The sequence below is a fragment of the Acomys russatus genome, chromosome 27 (genome assembly GCF_903995435.1).
Source record: "Acomys russatus chromosome 27, mAcoRus1.1, whole genome shotgun sequence".
Taxonomy (NCBI): Eukaryota; Metazoa; Chordata; class Mammalia; order Rodentia; family Muridae; genus Acomys; species Acomys russatus.
Window position 1 is genome coordinate 6835932 of NC_067163.1, and position 19500 is coordinate 6855431.

Sequence of the window (19500 nt, forward strand, 5' to 3'; positions counted from 1 at the left end):
AGGGGCGAGCCTTACAGCAACACCTGCTGCAGACCAAACAGGACAGATGGGACTGCTACACGCCAGCTGCAGGGCTTCAGAGGCCAACCTCCTACTGAAGAGCTGAGGAACCCAAAGGGGTGAATAAGAGGAAGCCGGCGGGGCCCGAGCTGGGAGAGGTGTAGTGTCACGAGGATGGGGGAGATGTTTGTCAGTTCCACTTCTCCCTGCTGCACAGAACCGCAGCAAGTGAGGGAGGCTAGCCCTGGGGAGTATGTCGTGAACTTGGATGCCCAGAGCATGAGACGGTGAAGAAGGCTGTGAGGTAAGGATCACAGGTAGGGCCATAGCATGCAGCCCACAGAGCAGCCTTGGAACACCAGATGCACCTCCATCCAGCCTTAACTCATAGCACCTGAAAGTCTCAGGCTACTGAGCAGGCTGTGCTGCTCCCAGGTCTCTCTCCCCGTGAGCCTGTGTCTCCTGTGTGTGCTCACTGCTGTGCCCCTCAATGTGAGCCTGTGTCTCCTGTGTGTGCTCACTGCTGTGCCCCTCAATGTGAGCCTGTGTCTCCTCTGTGTGCTCACTGCTGTGCCCCTCAACATGAACCTGTGTGTCCTGTGTGTGCTCACTGCTGTGCCCCTCAATGTGAGCCTGTGTCTCCTCTGTGTGCTCACTGCTGTGCCCCTCAACATGAACCTGTGTGTCCTGTGTGTGCTCACTGCTGTGCCCCTCAATGTGAGCCTGTGTCTCCTGTGTGTGCTCACTGCTGTGCCCCTCAATGTGAGCCTGTGTCTCCTGTGTGTGCTCACTGCTGTGCCCCTCAATGTGAGCCTGTGTCTCCTCTGTGTGCTCACTGCTGTGCCCCTCAATGTGAGCCTGTGTGTCCTGTGTGTGCTCACTGCTGTGCCCCTCAATGTGAGCCTGTGTCTCCTCTGTGTGCTCACTGCTGTGCCCCTCAATGTGAGCCTGTGTGTCCTGTGTGTGCTCACTGCTGTGCCCCTCAATGTGGGCCTGTGTCTATTGTGTGTGCTCACTGCTGTGCCCCTCAATGTGAGCCTGTGTCTATTCTGTGTGCTCACTGCTGTGCCCCTCAAACCGAGTAGAATCACAGGCCCTACCACAAGCAAGTTTTGCACCCAAGTATGTCTAGAAGCACAGAAAGGAGGCGCTCAGAGGACCTTGGCAGTGGTCGACCAGAGCAGCAAGGGTCTTCAGCCTTATTTTGGGGTCATATGTCCAAACCAGGAGGCGCCGCAGAGTGAGGCTGCTCTCTAGTCCCAGAGTCACACCCTGATCATCTTCTAACTGCAGCTAAAAAACAACAGGGAAAGGGTGAGCAAAGTGGGGTCAAGCCATCACCCCAGAACCCACGTAAACGAAAACCAGGCCCGGCTGTGCAGCAGTCAAGTCAAAGGTCCTCCTGTAAAAGCATAGCAGTTTTAGGCTACACATAATTAGTCTTCATACGGCAGAGAGGTCCCTGAAATGAGCAACCAACTGGCTCTAGGATGCTACAAGATGCTGTCTACAGTTTTCTAAGTCTTGAAGGAGTCACCAGGAGTTCTTACCTGGGAGTGCAGGACAGAGAGGAGCCGGTAGTACTCTTTGAGCTCTTGGTGCAAGGCGGCACAGAAACTCTGTGTGAGAAAGATAGGCAGGGCTGAAGCATGGTCGTGCGCTCACAGTGGCTCACTCTGAGACAAGAGCACACCACCATAGAGCTCAGGGCAACTACGCCCCTGCATCTGTAGCGCTGATTTTAGTAAGGAGAAGCTTGAACCTTGCAGAAAGAAACAGAGGGATGTGGCAGGTTTGAGTGACGCCACAAGCGTGGTCACTTTAGAGGAGGACTCTTTAGCAGGGTGGCCTTTCTAAGTTTCTGCAGTTGCAACAATTTTCTTGAATCCTCTTCCAAGCACTGGGGACTTCTACCAGCCCCACTTTGGGCATGGTTTCCTTACCTACCAGTGCTCTCTGCATCTCCAGCCTGCGCTCCACAGACGCTGCCAGAAGTGGTAAAGAAGGGCCCACTGCCTACAGGCCAGCGATAAGACCCTCTTGGCATGAACCCGAGGCTATAAACAGAGCACACAGCCCAAAGTCTGGTTGCAAGTCAAGCTACCAAACAGACCAGCAAAGGCTAAAGCCTAGCATCTTTAAAAGAAATATTCAGGCTTCATGGCTCCCCACACACCTTAATGCAATGCACAATCCCATAAAATATGTGCCTATTTTACCACACAGAAGAATGAAATGTTCTTTTAGCTATAAAAAAATGAACAGAAAAAAAAAAAAAAAAAAACCCTTCTGGTGATAAAAAGGAACATAAAATGAACATTTTCATCTCCTGTAGCTATAAAATAAACACGCCAACTTTGTAGACACACAGCCAACCCTTCAAAAGTCAGACTTGCGAGGTGAACTGCCCCAACCTAGGGAACCACAAAGGCCTTTGAGTGAAATCCTGGGGTCCCAGTGAGGGCAGACACCTCCAAACTCCCACCACCACCACACACGGAAGCAACCAGCTCAAGGCACAGGCGTCCTTACTAAACTGTTAGCTCCCCTGACATTCAGAGAGGCAGCAATGGGGCATTTGTTTAGACACATCATCACGTTCTACAAAACCGCCACCCCAGTCTCCAAGAGGGCAGAACCACAAACATAGACAAGGCCAAAAAATAAAACATAAACAGTTTATCAACTGACCAAGAGCTGAAGCTGCTGTCAGCCGTGGAGAATGCGCTCCTGCAGACTGCACAGCTGAAACTGCAGGTGGTCTGCATGCCAAGGCCACATAGCCAGGTTCTATGAGTGCGTCCATCTCCCACAGCCAGAGGGAGTGGGGCTGGCTGGGCTGGACCTCCTGGGCTTGCAGAGGAGGAGTAATGACAAGAACTGTGCTAGGAGCCAGTTTTCCTTCTGCACAATCTTGTCCCATCTGGACTATGACACGGCTCTGCTGAGGCCTCAGGGAGAATGTGCACAGCAAGTACCCATGACAACAGGCACAGACACACCCCAACAGGGATACAGATCACCCCAACAAGAGCACTCAAATGGTCTAACACGGGCAGCCACGGCTTCTTGACTTCAGCAGCAGGACACACAGGGGCTACATGCAGACAGTGTTGTGACCACCACCCCGCTAGCATGGCCAATAAGATGAAAGCACAGGACTTAAATACCTGACTGTAGGACATTTGCTACTACAGAGAAAAAACAGCTAAGACACATCTAGCAAGTTGTCAGGGCCCGGAATATACAAAGGGTGAAGCCGCCCAGTATAGAACTGGACATTCTCAAAAGACACAACTCCCAATTATCTGGGAAATGAAAACCAAGCCCTGAGAAACACCCGAGCTCCAGTAAGACCGGCCACCATCAGGAAGATGAGGAAGGGGAAGCCAGCACACTGCTGGGTGGGTGAGCACTGGCTCCTCAAATAACTAAAGGAGGACTTCCAGATGCCAGCACCCACCGCAGGCCTGTGTCTGTGCCTGCAGCACTATTCAAAGCAGCCAGATGTGGGAACGTGCCGACGCACAGAGAGCCACCCTGGAAATTCACACAACCAGAAACAAGTGAGACTGTTAAAGAATCTGCCATACAACTCTGCAGGCAGAAGAAGGAGCGAACTGAGTAAAGGCGACAGGCTCCACCCTGGCCCAGCCAGGCGTGCTGTTAGTGTCAGCCCTCAGAGAAGGAGAAGGGTAGCGGTCAGCCGGCAGAACCATGAGGAAACTCTAGGCTCAAGTCCAGCACTAAGTACGCATTCTCTCCTCACCTTCTAGTACAAAAGGAGCTACGGTGAATGAACAGTGTGCAAGGTGACATGCTGTCAGTCATGAAGCCAGATTTCATCCCGAGGCATCACTTTAAAGTCACATTCCGGGCCACCAGTCACACTGCCCCTGCCATGCCCCTGGCCACCAGCCACGCTGCACCTGCCATGCTCCTGCTGAGTTCCTGGCCACTACCACACTGCCCTGTTATACCCCTGGCTAATAGCCACACTGCCCCTGGCTAACAGCCACGCTACCTCTGCTTTGCTCCTGGCCACCAGCCACACTGTCTTGCCATGCTCCTGGCCACCAGCCACGCTGCCCCTGCATGATCCTGGCCACCAGCCACGCTGCAGCACCTCTGTGATCCTCTCAGTAAACTTCTATAGATATCCTTGGCAGCAATTCCTGAATAAGAATCCAGCTTGGACCAAAAGCACGGGCCACTAAAATCTGCAGGAGGCCGAGACTTTGGAGGTATTCCCACACTGACTTTTAAATCTGCCGCCCCCCTCAAGATCCAGCAGTCAGGAGGGAAAGGTGGCTGCTTCAAGTGACATGCAGGTCCATCAGTGTTCCAGCCTTAGATATCCAGGCAGTGACAGCAGTGGGTCCCCACATCCCACACATGTAGCACTAGAACTGTGGGACGCCTGATCCGATCATAGCTCCAAGGCCCTTCCTATGCCTCGGAGGTGGCAGTGGTAGGCACAGGGCAGGCCCAAGCTTCCCACTTGCAAGTCTCTTTCCTCTGGCCTTGATGAACCCCACCTGCCATTCCCTCATCAGTCCTCAGGCCTTGTGTTCTCAGTGGACCCTGACTGACAGCATTAGCAGTTACCAAGGGACACTTTCTGCAAGAAGAGCCCAGCAGAGACTTCACGCTCTGGCGCTGAGGAGAACAGCACTTCAGGCCTGCAGTGACGATGAACATACCTGACCTACAAGTCCAAATGAGCGGTCCAGACTCCTCTGGTCGGCATATTTTCTAATTTTATTATGTAACCATCCCAGCTCAGCAAGCCGGACTGCCGTGTCCCTCAAAGATTTATTTAAGTTTGCCTAAAAAGTAAACACAGCATGAGTAAAACTCAAAGCCACCAGTAGAATTCACCATCAGCTCCAGCCATCTGTTCTAATATTCTAGCATTAAACAGCAGCCCAAGGAAGTTTGAAGTAGCTACCACACCACCAAGAGGAAGAAAGCACGGCAGCAGTGAGGACGGAGTGGGAGGACACCAGGCTCCTTCTGTGTCACCCTGTGGAATAGCATTCTGGAGCCTGCCCACCAGGGACCTTGACAATCCTCAGACACAGGGGAGTGATGACCTTGTCCTGTGGAGAGGAGCAGAGTGGACACTCACAGGAGCAGGGATGTGGGAAGACTGCGTCAGGAATGCTGTGTCCAGGACAGCACACCACACTGGCCTGTTTTCTTGGGTCCTCTACCCTCACTGCAGCAGCCCCAGCAGTGGACTCATGGGGAAAAGCAAGCCTCGCCAAAGGGGGCCTGTGACAGATCACAGGAGCCACAGATGGTCAGGGCAAGAAGCAAATCCAGCTGTGCCACTCGTTCGGTCCCAGATCTGCCAAGCCCCAGGGATGCCAGTCAGTAGGATGCTCAGTCTGACTCTAGTGACTTTTCTTATCCCTGAGCGCTGCAGGCGGCACTCGGCTACCATACCTTCCCTTCCACTTTGTAGCAGTTGTCCGTGCTGCTCATTTTGATGTTCTTGCCGTCGATGCCCTGGAACACATAGAGAATGTCCCTCACGAGAGCCGCTTCGGTGACCTCCAATGTGCCTGCAACAGATTTTTAAAAGACAGTAAGGAACACTCTCTGTGTGACATGCCTTGCACGATTGACTCGCTGTGTACCATACACTTGCTCCCAGGCCACATATGCCAACTCGGTGAGCTCAAGAGGCAAGCCAGACGCCGGGGCCTTCTGAGGGGGAGGGCTCCTGCAATGTCCTCCATGGAGGCCTCTGAAGACAAGGCCTCCTGTGACCACCAGGCAGACAGGGAGAGCACAGCAGGGGGCTGTGTGACACCAGCTTACTCCATGCTTGGCCCTGAGTACCCACACTTACACATGGGAGGCTAATGTGGTTGAGAAGGCACATGTGTGAGTGCTCCACGGGACAGCTGCATGGGCAAAGGCTTTCACGTGCCTGAGTTACAAATTACACTGCCCCCATGGCAGTAGCAGCCACAGCCTCAGGACCAGCAGACCATGAACCACCAGCCAAGCCTGCTCCTCAGTACTGGTGACTCCACCTGCCAAGCACTGCTACACGGTGTATACTCAAGAAAAACACTCACAACCCCCTGACAGCCTAACTGGACTTTAAAACCTTTAAACCACCATGGAAACGGCCAGTGAGTTTCCTCCACACTTGTGCCACGCCTCGCTCCAGCACCCTGATCAAGACAGACACCACCCTCCACAGAGCGGGGACTTGACACCAGAAGTCACTTTCCTGAAGGACTGAGTGGCTTCCCAGGAGGAAAAGAATGAGGTGGGAGGAAGGGGCCTGGTACAAGGAGGTAGAGAGTCCAACACCGAGGGAACCAACCAGTCAGACAACAGCTGAGAGTGGGCGGCAGCAGAACTAACAGCGGGCAGCGTGGAGCGAGCTCACAAGGCTTCTGGCCGCGGCAGGGTCTATGAAAACTAGTATGAGAGAAGAGGTCCTGGCTAGTGTTGAGCGTGAAATGGCTTCTCGATACCAAGACACATCTTACCACTCGAATCCCCTTCTCTCCTTGACCTTGTCATGTTTCGAGAAAGAGCACTGGGGAGACCCTTGGAGGTGGGGGTTTGTGAAGAAGGTTGATTTGCAGTCAGAGTCCACGCAAGACGAGGCCCCAACGATGGCGGTCGAAGGCCATCCCCAACTCCTGGAGCTTGATGAGGCTGTCTAGAGAAATAAAGAAAAAAGCATTTATGCCTTCAAACACCCAGACTCCACAAGAGACAGAAATGTTCCTAGGAATTTTCTTTACTTTATTAACTAGCTACATTAATTTATAAAGCTGATACCAGGGCTCTCCTACACCACCCATCTCCATAACAATCAGCTCCAGGTCCCTGGGATTGTCCTGGTACCGACCCAGCGTTCAGACCCGCTCCCAGCTGGACCGCTCACCTGACTGCCCGCACTACTCTCCCCTCTTTGAGTTCTCTACAAACACAAAGCACACATCATGCCTACACATAATCAGTTAGAAACTCTAAATTAGTTTTAACTTCAAGATCATGACCTTCATTCATTTAACGCTTCCTAGTTGATAGGTTGCAACACCTGGGCCCTGTCCCATCCTCTGGTCACCAGCCCCACCCCACCCTGTGTGCAACCTATGCAAACACACCCTGCAGTTTTAATTCATTTGGAAAATGCGCAAATACATGAATTGCAAGGCAAAAGTCCCCTAGAAAACATCACAGGCACTCTGTGGAAACCTAAGAACCTGATGCTTATTTCTAGTGACAACTGTAATAGAACTGCATCTTCCTAGAACACTAAAACAGCCTTGGGCTCAAAACTGCACCTGCTGCCCTAGAGTCCATACAGTGCTCTGGGGAAGCCATTCTCCTCCTGCAGTACCCTCGGTAAGGGGAGCACCACCACTCCTATCCTACCGTACCCTCAGTAAGGGGAGCACCACCACTCCTATCCTGCAGTACCCTCAGTATGGGGAGCCCCACCCCTCCTACCTTGCAGTACCCTCAGTATGTGGAGGGAACACTACTAGTCCTCCTCTAAACTACGGTTGGTGGGCACAGACTTATTAAGAGCATTCAGTAATACTGTGCATCTGAAAAGAACTATAAATGTAAAATAAAAGCCTAATTCAGGTCAAAATTGTCTATGTAATTTTTTCATGACAGCACTAAGCACTCTTAAGTTCTAAGGTCACAGATGAGACCCTTTCAGCCAAATATGGGCTTTGGGTCAGCTGTTGGTAAATGGTACAGCTCATCACAGGGCAATTTGTGGTGCACGCAGGCCACGTTCAGTGCCTTCTGTACAATATAAGTCAAAGTGACTTGAGATCCCACCGTGCTCACATGGAACATCATGCTTTTGATGCTGAGTCTCTGACCACTCTCCTCAACCCTGTTCCACCGTGACAACCAGCAATGACAATGGCAGGACGCTAACACTGCCTGTCTTAGCCACACATCCTTGGCTTCCATGCTCTTTGCTCAGAGCACTAACCGTGAGTCTGAAGATCACAACCTAGGACAACTCACCCTGCTACTTCTTCAAGTTTTGAGTCCAACAGAAACAGCCTAGCTAAAAGCTTAGGGTTTACAGACATATAACCCAACAGCCTGGAAGCCTGGGCAGGACACACATAAGCACCTAGATGCTTCTGATTCTATCATGTTGCGTGTGTGTGTGTGTGTGTGTGTGTGTGTGTGTGTGTGAGAGAGAGAGAGAGAGAGAGAGAGAGAGAGAGAGAGAGAGAGAGAGAGAGAGAGAGAACGCGCGCACTCAAATTACCCAGGGAGGAAAGGCTGTACAGGTGTGGGGCCACTGAGGCCACACATGCCAATGCTGCTGATTCCACTGCTGCCCAAGCTGCCAGCGCTCTGTGCCTGTGTGCTGCGGTCCTGGTAGTTCAGGGGGAGGCTCTGAGGCCTGGCATAGTAGTAAGGCGTTGAGTGAGCATCTCTTGGTAATGGTTGTGCGAATAATGAAGCGTAGCTAGTTACCTGAAATGAAATGCACTGTAAAGACATAGGCAAGAAATTGTAGGACAACATGCCCAAAGCCACAGGAGCTTTATGTGCCTGTTCCTGTGCTATTTCTGGAGCTGGATCTGCATCTCACACTTATTCAGGCAAGTCAATGAAGGTACTGCTGAAACGACAGTGCCAGTCCTCTGAACTCCAGCAGTTAACAAGCCCATCACGGTTACACAAGGAGGAACAGGCCCTCCACCCACACTCCTCAGCTCCTTGCCAGCCAAAAGGCTGCGGAGCGTCTGTCATACTAGACCCCGTAGCAGGGAAGAGCCAGAGGCTCCAGGAAATGCTGCACAGGAGGACTTACACAACACTGCTATGACAGTGACAAGTGCTCCCAACAACATCGACCCTTCTAGGCTGTTGGTCCTAATTTGAGGGTCGACTCTTTAGCAGCTGCTACATCAGAATAACATAGTTTTGAAACACATCTTCTGGAAACTTCCATTCAAATGACTTGACCTCCAGGCCTGTGGGCCTTTAGCTTTTCTATTATTTTCTTTCCTACCTATGAAAACATGGTATGACCAGCCTACAAGACACAGCTAGGGCCCGCTCACCCACCTTGCTGGCTTGCTTGCGAGGATCCTCACTAAGGTTCAGCAAGAGGTAGAGGATTGACCATTTATTTTTCAAAACTCCCTGTTTAGAGTAAAAATAAAATATTACAAGAGCTATTGTGTCAACTTTGTTTTCCCTCCTATACTTATTTCCCAAATAGGCATACACTTTAAAATTCACCTGCTGACATTCACTCTGAGCTCACTTCATCAGTCATAAATGGCACTATCCTCAAGAAGACTGGAAGTGACTCTGTGACCAACACCCAGGTCCTTAACTCCCTGGAAACAAATCCCAAAGTTACCCTGCTTTGAATTAGTAAAACTTAACCAACAACAGTGATGGTTTAAAAAAAAAAAAAAAAAAAGTATTACCAAAAACATGTGGATAAAGCTGGGTATGGTGGCACACACCTTTAATCCCAGCACTCAGGAGGCAGAGACAAGCAGATCACTGTGAGTTTGAGGCTAGCCTCATCGACACAATGAGTTTCAGGTCAGCCTGGACTATATAATGTGACTTTGGTCGGGGGAGTGAACTGGTTTTCTTGATTGATGTCCCATTTGGAGCACAAAAGAGGACTGTCGAAAAGATAAGCTAAGGACAGAAAGTATTCCACTCTTGTGAGTACCCTGACGTTTCTAACAGAAACAGACATGCAGGCAAATGACACAACTGGAGAGGGTCCCAGAGGAATCTCTAGCAATGTGGCCATGAAGAGCAGGAACCACAAACAGATCCATGGGCTAGAACTGCAAATACAATGAAAACATCTGCAGGTGTGGACAGGGCCTGGGAGCCTTTGCTGCAGTCCCCAGACACTGCACTGCACTGCACTCCACAGGGGAGCGGCTGAAAGAAGACTGCAGCAGCCTGGAACAGAGGCAGGCCTAAGTGGGCCAGTGACTGCCAGGCCCTGCCTGCACCACACGACACACTTTCTCTGACTCTGTCTCTGTGTCTCTGTCTGGATTCCATTTCAGTCAATAACAGCAGCTGCCATTCGGAAATAACCACAGCACCAAGCACTCTAAGTGCACCACTTCCTGTCATCACCACGATGCCACAGACCCACTCTTCACCCACAAAGGAAACAAGAGCACGTAGACTCACCATTCATGCTAAACATCAGGACTCAAACCTGGCTGCTAGGCGGCACCAGCCAATGGCAGGCAGACATAAGACTGCTGAGAGGAGTCAACATGACAGTGGTCAACACAGAAGAAAAAGCAGGCTGCCTAAAGACATGGATACCCATAGGCACGAACAAGAAACAAAAGGAAGGATCCCTAAACCTCAGAGGATACCAGGCTGCGTGTCCCTGAGAGGACATGTTCCCTAAAGAATGTGCCAGTGGAAAAACAGCAGGAAGACCTCTGCCTCTGTAATTAAAGTGAAGGCCAGAATCCCAGCTCTCACTTCAGAAAGGGTGTGAATGGGAAGAAATTGGGGGGTGGGGTGGGGAGAGTCCCCCAAGTGAACTGATACATACAAAATCTGACAATGACATGTTGGAAAGCAAGCCATATATATTTTTAACTACAGAACATGCGCAGCTGAGCTGACCTTCCCACCTCAGCCTTCCCAGTTCTGAGACACAGGAGTGTGCTGCCACACTGGGCTTAAGACCGGATTCTTTTAACATAGGGAATAGGTATTGACAGATAGGTAGATAGATGATTGATAGATAGATAGATAGATAGACAGACAGACAGACAGACAGACAGACAGATGATAGATAGCTATAGATAGTTGATAGAAGATAGATAGATAGATAGATAGATAGATAGATAGATAGATATAGTTGATAGATACAGATAGTTGATAGATGATGGATGGATAGATAGATAGATACAGAGGTGGACAGATAGATGATAGAAGATAGATAGTAGATAGATGATAGATAGATAGATGTAGGCAGGCAAGCAAGCATAGGAATAGAGTTTCAAACAAACTTTTAGAAAACAACCTTCTTAAATTTCAGTCTCACAAGCACATCTCCATCCAGTGGCCACAGCATCACACAACAGGTTTTGCTGCATCAAACTATCTCCATGATTCCAGCGAGGGCAAGCAGCTCCCTAACTACAGCACATAAACTTCCCTGTCACCTCTGCAGTGTAGAAGTCAGTCACAGATGGAGAAAGGCTGAAAACAAGAAAAAGTGCTGCCACTGTTGGGATTCACCTTGGAAGAGATGGACTGCACATGAGGCTCTCAAGTCTTCCTTCCTAGGCTCCTCTGGGTCCTTAGTCCTCTCTAGCAGAGGGAGAAAGCTAGGTAAACTCAGTTCCTTGCAACCAGAAATCACAAAATCTATACTGTGGTGCAAGTATCTTTGTGACAGAAGCTGACAAATCTTTATCAAACTATTAGATTAGGAAACTGTTCAACTATCAGTATCCAATCACAAAAGGTTCAGAATTGTTTTCCCTTCTGTTTTTCACTCTAGCAACAAAATGAGTTGCTCTATATAAAACTGCATCAGCCACGGAGCTTCTGCTGTGGGGCCAGGTCTGACATCCACCACACGCCCACTCTTGGCAATGCCATCAAGGCAACTTCAATGCAAGCTGGAGAGTCCATTTCCTATGCAACAGACAATCACCAGCCGTCCAACAGGAAGTCCAACTAACACATCTAACCCTGAACCTTTCAGCTGCAGCTGAAAGCCATTACTGATTGCATAAAGGACAGCACCCAAGGCCACCACGCACTCCCAAGCCACTCTCATTCATGGACTTCCAGAACATACCTGCGAATGAAGTTTTCTGTGGAGCTCTGAAAATAATGCAGCATCTGCTTCTCTCCTTTGTCGGATGACTGAAAAATTTAAAGGGATTAAGCCTATTAGTCGCACACACCCTGACTCAGTGTTAAGAAAGCATTGCATCTGTGCTAATAGACGGAGACCGCTGAGAAGGAATACTGAGCCCAGAACCCAAAAACAGGTCAAGGAGACTTAGCAATCTTTTGGTAACTCACCATGCCTGTCTGACATGGGTAAAACATGGAGACTCTTGGGCTGGGTTGTCTACAAATACTGATCCAGAGTGAGGCAAGCTGTCCTCAACTACTAACTGATAAGAGCTACCAGCAGGGAGGGATGGTGCATTGTCTGGGAAATCATGAATTCACAGGATCACCAGACATGCAGTTCATCTGACTTAAGAAGCCACACTCTAGCCAGGTGGTACATGCTTTTAACCCTAGCGCTCAGAGGGCAGAGGCAGGCAGATCTTCTTAAGTTCAAGGCCAGCCTCAATGAACAGCCAAAGCTACATAGGGATGAGACAAGGTCACATTCTAACATTTCTGCTAAAGTGTACAGCAGTGTTCCATACCGCGTCATCATGAAATAATGACTGTTTCAAAAGAAACATCAATGCATTTATTATGAATCTTATTTTCTTTTGTTTTAAAGTATTTATTTATTATGTATACAGTGTTTTAGCTGCATATACAATTGCACTCTAGAAGAGGGCACCAGATCTCATTGTAGATGGTTGTGAGCCACTGTATGGTTGCTGGGAATTGAACTCAGGACCTTTGGAAGAGCAGCCAGTACTCTTAACCTCCGAGCCATCTCTCCAGCCTCCCCCCCCCCCCGCCCCGCCTTGCTTTTTCAAGACAGGGTTTCTCTGTGTTAGCCTTGGCTGTCTTAGATTCACTTTGTAGACCACGCTGGCCTCAAACTCACAGCGATCTGCCTGCCTCTGCCTCTCGCCCAGCTTATTAATCTTATTTTCAATGTTTTTATTGTTCAGTTATTACTGTTACTATGTGACTTCCTTGAAAATCTATAGTAATGACATAACTAAGGCACACACTGGCAATGAGCTCACCGGGAGGCTAGGAAATCAAATTCACAAAGTAAATTATACTTATAGGACCCAGCAGTAGGGGTCTTGGTGGAACTTAGAATGCAAGCAGTTTGGAGCTCAGGAGTGCTGGCTGCATACAGCCGAGGCTGTGGCCCCAGCACGGTGAGATCTAGTGCCTTTCCTATTGAGGACTTGAGCAGTGTGGCTCTAAGGAAACTAGAAAGGCAGCCTGGACTGTGTTACAGCTCTGCCAGACAACACCCACATAGATCACTGTGCCGTGCGGCTCCTAACAGCACAGTAGGACGCTGTGTTTTGCAGACTGACTTCCTAGGAGTGTCATTACCAGCCTGGCAAACAGAAACGAAATCAAAGGCCACTTCATTTGGACAGTTTAAGAGGAGGCCCCAGTAGGAAGCAGCTGCTAAGATCCACGGCAGGTTTTTAAGGCCCTCTGAAAGGCCCTGACTGCAGCATGCTCGCACGCCCTTGAAATGTGCGCTCCAAATCAGGACCAGTCAGCTCTCCCACAGAAGGCTGATGACTGCCTGCCACTCAGCGAGCCTAGATGCCACTCCAGAGGCTGAGGGGGGTGGCAGAGCCGACCTCACCGAACCCAACTGCTATTACCAAACCACATGCCAAGAATAGAGAACCTTCTTCTCCAGGGGCCACCACTCAAGAGAGCCTGAAGTGCCATCTCAGAAGAGAAATGCTCGCACAGCCCTGAACCACGGCAAGTCTGATGCTGACAATGAAGGAAGTGGCGATGCCTCACAGAGAGGGCTTAACTGTTACGTTACACATTGGAAACCAGAAAACACGGAGTGAAGTGAGTCCCTTTATCTTTTGTATCCTAAAACTAGACTGCAGCATTATGACGCATTTAAAAGAAACCTCCACTATGTTTTAATAATGTTAATGCCAAGAAAAAAATAAACTGTCCTTATTTTTAATAGTACCTATAATTAAAACAAGCTTGAGACCAGCACAGATTCACATATACGTGTATATATGGGCATAGATGCAAACACGCATATACAGATATACACATGCAAACATGCATATATAGACATACACATGCACACATGTATGGATATATAAACACAGACAGACACATATACACACATATGTATACTCACATATATGTGACCATACACACATGTGCACATGTATGCATGCACAAATACATGTAGACGTATAATATGTATATGCACATATACATGTCAAAGAATCTTTAGTTTTCACAAGTTTCATAATCTAATACATAATAGTTAAGAAAAATACATACGTTCTTTCTTGATTTTTTCAGCTACTAGAAATTCATCTCTTTCAACAGTGGGAGCGAAGTTGCTGCCAATGACTCTCACGGCAAACTGGAACTGCTGGGCAACATCAGCTGGAAGGTGAGCAGAAGGCTGCGAGTTATAACTAGACAGTTTTCATCACCAGAGCACACAAGTCAAGACAGCAAACCACCGTCCCCAGTCTTAACTAAGAGGGCAGAAAAGCCATATGAAATCAGTGACTTGAGTGAAGAGTTCTATAAAATTTGGGAAAAGACAGCAGAGACACAGAAAAATCCTAAAGAAAAACTAAACTGGATTGGTAGCCATTTCAAAGGGAGTGATTAAAGTCACAGAATGGGCGAGGGGCTTAGAAAATACGCTGGTCAAAGGCCTCTGTGCAGCTTCCAGCTCCCAGGAAGAAAGGGGCCGAATCTGTGCACCTGAGTTACAATGTAGGTGTGTCTCTGCTTCCTTTAAAGATACATAAAAACGAGAAGGTGCAGTTTAGCTAAGATAATGTGCTGAGGCTGAAGTGAGGCCGGAGGGACGCTGGAGAACAGACAGGTGCGCAGCACTAACTTAAGGATGAGGACGCCCGATGTCTGCAAGGCCAGGCACGGGTCGGGAGGCGGAGCTGTCTTTCTTTTCTGTTGCTCTGATAAATTCTCAACCCAAAGCAACTCAAGGGAGAGTAGGTTTATCTGATTCACAATTTTAAGTTATAGTCCATCACTGCAAGGAAATCAAGGGGCAGGAACGTGAACCAACTGCTCACAGTACATCCAGTGAATAAAGTAATGAATTTAAAATTGTATGTTAGCCAGGCACAGTGGTGCATGTCTGTAATTCCAGTACTCGGGAGGCAGAGGCAGGTGGATCGCTGTGAGTTCGAGGCCAGCCTGGTCTACAAAGCAAGCCCAGGACAGTCAAGGCTACACAGAGAAACCCTGTCTGGAGGTGGGGGACACACGACAAAGCAAAACTAAAATTGTATGCAGGTGCTCAGTCCCCTTTCTCCACACTCATACAGCCCAGGCTCCTGTCTAGGGAATGGTGACACCCACAGTAGGCAGGACTTCCCATAAATCAAGAAAATTCCCTATGGACATTTCAGCAGGCCAACCTAGACAATCTCTCAGTGGAATTGCCTTTTCAGTTGATTCTAGATTAATTCACCTCTTGCCAACTTGACACACAAACATATCACTGTAAGCCATACCCTTCTATTCTTTGTCCCCAAAGTCTCATGTTACTCTCTGTAGTGGTGTGAATAGAAATGGTCCCGATAGGGCCATATACTTGAAGGCTTGGCCATTAGGAAGTGGTGCTAATTGCGAGGGATTAGGAGGGGTAGCCTTGTTGGAGAAGTGTGTCCCTGGTGGGGGGGCTTGAGGTTTCAGAAGCCCAAGCAGGAGGTGGCTCTCACTCTTCCTGCTGCCTGCAGATCCAGATGTAGAGCTCTCAGCCCCTTCTCCCACACTGTATGTACCTGCCCGTCACCATGAATCCCGACAAGATAACGGACTAAACCCCTAAAAGTGTAAGTATGCCCCAATTAAATGCTTTCCTTTTAAAGGGTTGCCATGGTCACGGTGTCTCTTCACAGCAATAGAACAGGGACTAAGACAGAAGTTGGTACTAGGAGCAGGGTATTTCTGTGACAGGCCGGGCCATGCTGATAGTTGGTGGAATGTGCACTTTGGGACTTCGGACTGGAAAGCAGTTATATGTTTTAAGTGGGGCTTACCAGGCCATCCTAATTGGAACAGGGAAGACAGTGGTGCTGAAAACAAACCAGATTATAACTGCCTGGTTCAAGAGGTTTCCGAAAAGAATATTAGAAAGTGGCCTACAGACCATCCTTATAATATTTTGTCAAAAATAAATAAATAAATAAATAAATAAATAGTGCCCTTTTTTGCCCTTGTCTGAAAAAAAATCTGCCCGAGGGTAAATTGAAGAGTTTCAGATTAATGGCACTGGCAGAAATTTCAAAACAGCCTGGTATTGACTGTTGCATGGTTATTAGTGGCCAGTCAATCTTATGCAGACCTGTAATGAAAAGGAGCAAGCTGAACAAGGGAAAATACCAATTGTACAGTTTGAGGAGAAAAGAGACACCAGGAAGTGTAATGGAGCTAAGTCCAGTGCTCAGTGAGATAAAAATACTTAAAGCCCGATGCTAAAGGGAATAAAGGGAGTGGTGACCTCAGGACAAGACCCACCCAGTTAAAGAACTAAAGAAAAGCTGAAGCAGTGAAGAAAAAAAAACACAAAACCCAGAAAGCTGGAGAAAATGTACTTGAACAACGCAGCAAGTTCCAGCCCTGGCAGCTTCAGCGTAAAGGGTAGAAGAAAAAGGGTATGGAATCTCCCTCCACAACTGAGGAAAGATGCAGAGGCCCGGCGTGCCAGGTGTGTCTTCATGGAGACCCAGAGAGGCCATGCTCTGAAGCTGTGAGGGTGAAGCCAGGGTTAAATGTTTTCCTTTATAAGAAATGACATGGGGGCTGGAGAGATGGCTCAGAGGTTAAGAGCACTGACTACTCTTCCAGAGGTCCTGAGTTCAATTCCCAGCAACCACATGGTGGCTCACAACCATCTATGTGATTTGAAGCTCTCTTCTAGCCTGCAGGTTTACATGTAGGCAGAGCACTGTATACATAATAAAGATCTTTAAAAAAAAGAAAGAAATGACATGGACATGGTATCTCTTTACAACAGAACACTGACTAAGAAACCCTCATAATGTAAATGTAAAATACAGTCCAATTTTAAGTCTACAAAGTCTTGAGATTTTTCAATATTTTGAAAGTTCAAATTTTTTCTATAAAATCAAAAACAATGTATATATTTCTAACATATAATGGCATAGAACAAATGTCCCATTTTCAAAATGGAATAACCAAGGGCATAGCAAGGAATAATCAAAGCAAAACTCCAAATCCAATATGGCCAAAACCAAACCCCGCAGCTCCATGTCCAGCACCTGGGGCTCGTGATGAAGCTGGCTGGGCTCCGTAGGCTTCAGGCAGCCCCATTCCTTCAGCCCTTCAACTTGTGGCACACACAGCTTCTCTTTCCAACTTAATCCAGTTCCACTTCCTGCCTGTAGCTCTTCCTGGCACATGTCCCATGATCCTGGCATCCCCAACACTGGCCTCTGAGGGCTTGCTTCTCTCTGGGGACCTCAACCCTGCCAGCAGCTCTCCCTCACCCCTTCTTGTGTCTTTCATACTTTCAAAACCAACAGCGCATAAAGGGTGTTGGCTCTGTTTTTTAACAATTAAACTTTATTATACAACCCAACTAGCTTACACAAGAAGGAAAAAAGGTTAAAGGGATAAAAGAGTGAACCTTCGGGTATCCGTTCCACGAGACGGGTCCTTAGGTGTCTCTCTGGCCTGCGTGCTGGTCCAGCCTGTTCGCTGCTCTCCACGCGCTCAAGCCCGGGCTGAACCTGTTGTTCTCTCCTCCCCACCTGCCTGAGTCACATGGGAAGGGCGGTCTCCTTCTCCCGTTGAGGGTCAATTAGAAAAACAATAGCCCAGTTGGGGTTCCCAGGTCTGCTTCCTGAATTCCAGGCCCAGGATGGCTCCACTCCGTCTGTCACAAGGTATTCATGGGGTGCCCCAAGGGTAAAGCCCACCAAGACGGCTCCCACCTGTGACAAAGCTTAATCTTTCCCACACATCCCCCTTCTCTTTTAAAAAAATTAAGAACTATATACACACATATACATATATACATAATCATCAGGTATCAAGTACATAGCCAAGTCCTTTTATACTTGTTAACCTGAGAGAAAGTATTTCACTATCCTACCAAAAAGAGTCCTTTTCTTTCATGAGAAATTGCAATTATCACTCTATAAATGTGTTTTTAATTCTTAAACTAAAGCTTCTAGTAACACTGTGGCTATCTAGTCTTCAATCCCATCAGAGACTCAAGAAGGAAAATCTATCTAATAAAGGAAGTGCTGGCGGGCAACTTCCAAGTTGCATAGGACAGAGAGAGCAGACCGCCTGGATAGTCACCGGAGTCTCTCCTTCATTGGGGCAATCAGTTTTTCATAAGACATTAGTGGTACATGAATAATAATACATTAAATAAACATTGAACAAAATGAACTTATAATACATAAGGCAAAATAATGACAATATACACTTTAAGTTCTTATCAATGTGAAGCAAAAGTTGAAGTCTTAAATTTTCATCAATGGGAAAGATTAAGCTTTGTCAAAAAAGGGAGCCGTCATCTGGAGGTGTAGCCTACACCCACGGACCACAGATGCATCAACTCCTGTGTGCTATCCCTCAGGAAACACTTTCCTGATGTCCAGTGCAACCACCAGGTGCTGAGCTCTGTATCAGCCACAGCTGCTTTTCTGTCTGTTCTTCCTTGTTATAAACTTGAAGCTTGAACACACATCTTTCTAACAAATAATTCATTGTTTTTAAATTCAACTTCACTCAAAATCTGACAGAACTGGCAAAATGAAGCGAGATCTTAACAAATATTACAGGATTGTCCCTGACCCACTTTCTGACACAGTCCTTCTTGCAGTGCTCATGACAAGGCTTCCACTGTCCTCATTCTCTCAGCTTCATTATCCGAGATCCGAAGAGAAAGCCCCTGAAACTCTCCTCACAGCACTTGATGGCTTTTCTAGCGCCAAATTCCATTTTTCTCCATATTCTTCCCACAAACAGTTCCAAAGACACAAAGCCGCACAGTCATGCCCCTGGCCCACCCTAATCTAGATAACACCACAGTCATGCCCATGGCCCAACCTAACCTACATAGTCCCCACAGTCACGGCCATGGCCCACCCCAATCTACATAGTCCCCACAGTCACGCCCACGGGCCACCCAAACCTAGAGAATGCCTCATTGACACTCCTTTCCCAGGTAATTCCCTATTGTGTCAAAATGACAGTTAAAGCTAACCATCCACTGGGACAAATGTCAAGAAAAAACATTAAGCCCGGCGTGATGGCACATGCCTTTAATCCCAGCACTCGGGAGGCAGAGGCAGGCGGATTGCTGTGAGTTCAAGGCCAGCCTGGTCTAAAAAGAGAGTCCAGAAAAGAGAAACCCTGTCTCGGAAAACAAAAAACAAAAAACAAAAACAAAAACAAAACATTAAATACGCTCTGCAGAAGCCTAGAGAGGTGCAGCATGGAAAGGAGTGTCATCCTCTCAAGGGATAGGTAAGAAGGGAAGGAGCCACATATGTGGAGGAAAAGCCAGTACCCGCCCAGTATCACCGACAACCACTGATCCCATCCAGGCAAACC

General features: G+C 48.2%; 1 protein-coding gene across 1 annotated transcript in view; it reads right to left on the minus strand.

Annotated features, from left to right (window-relative positions):
• Tubgcp3 (tubulin gamma complex associated protein 3) overlaps positions 1-19500 on the minus strand; it is a 58546-nt gene that overhangs the window by 33553 nt on the left and 5493 nt on the right. The window contains exons 2-10 of the mRNA XM_051169493.1: positions 14203-14310; positions 11843-11910; positions 9091-9168; positions 8282-8493; positions 6516-6691; positions 5452-5570; positions 4704-4829; positions 1551-1619; positions 1161-1293 (exon numbers count right to left, since the gene is read on the minus strand). Coding sequence (XP_051025450.1) covers positions 1161-1293; positions 1551-1619; positions 4704-4829; positions 5452-5570; positions 6516-6691; positions 8282-8493; positions 9091-9168; positions 11843-11910; positions 14203-14310 — 1089 coding nt within the window. The remainder of the gene's footprint in view (positions 1-1160; positions 1294-1550; positions 1620-4703; positions 4830-5451; positions 5571-6515; positions 6692-8281; positions 8494-9090; positions 9169-11842; positions 11911-14202; positions 14311-19500) is intronic.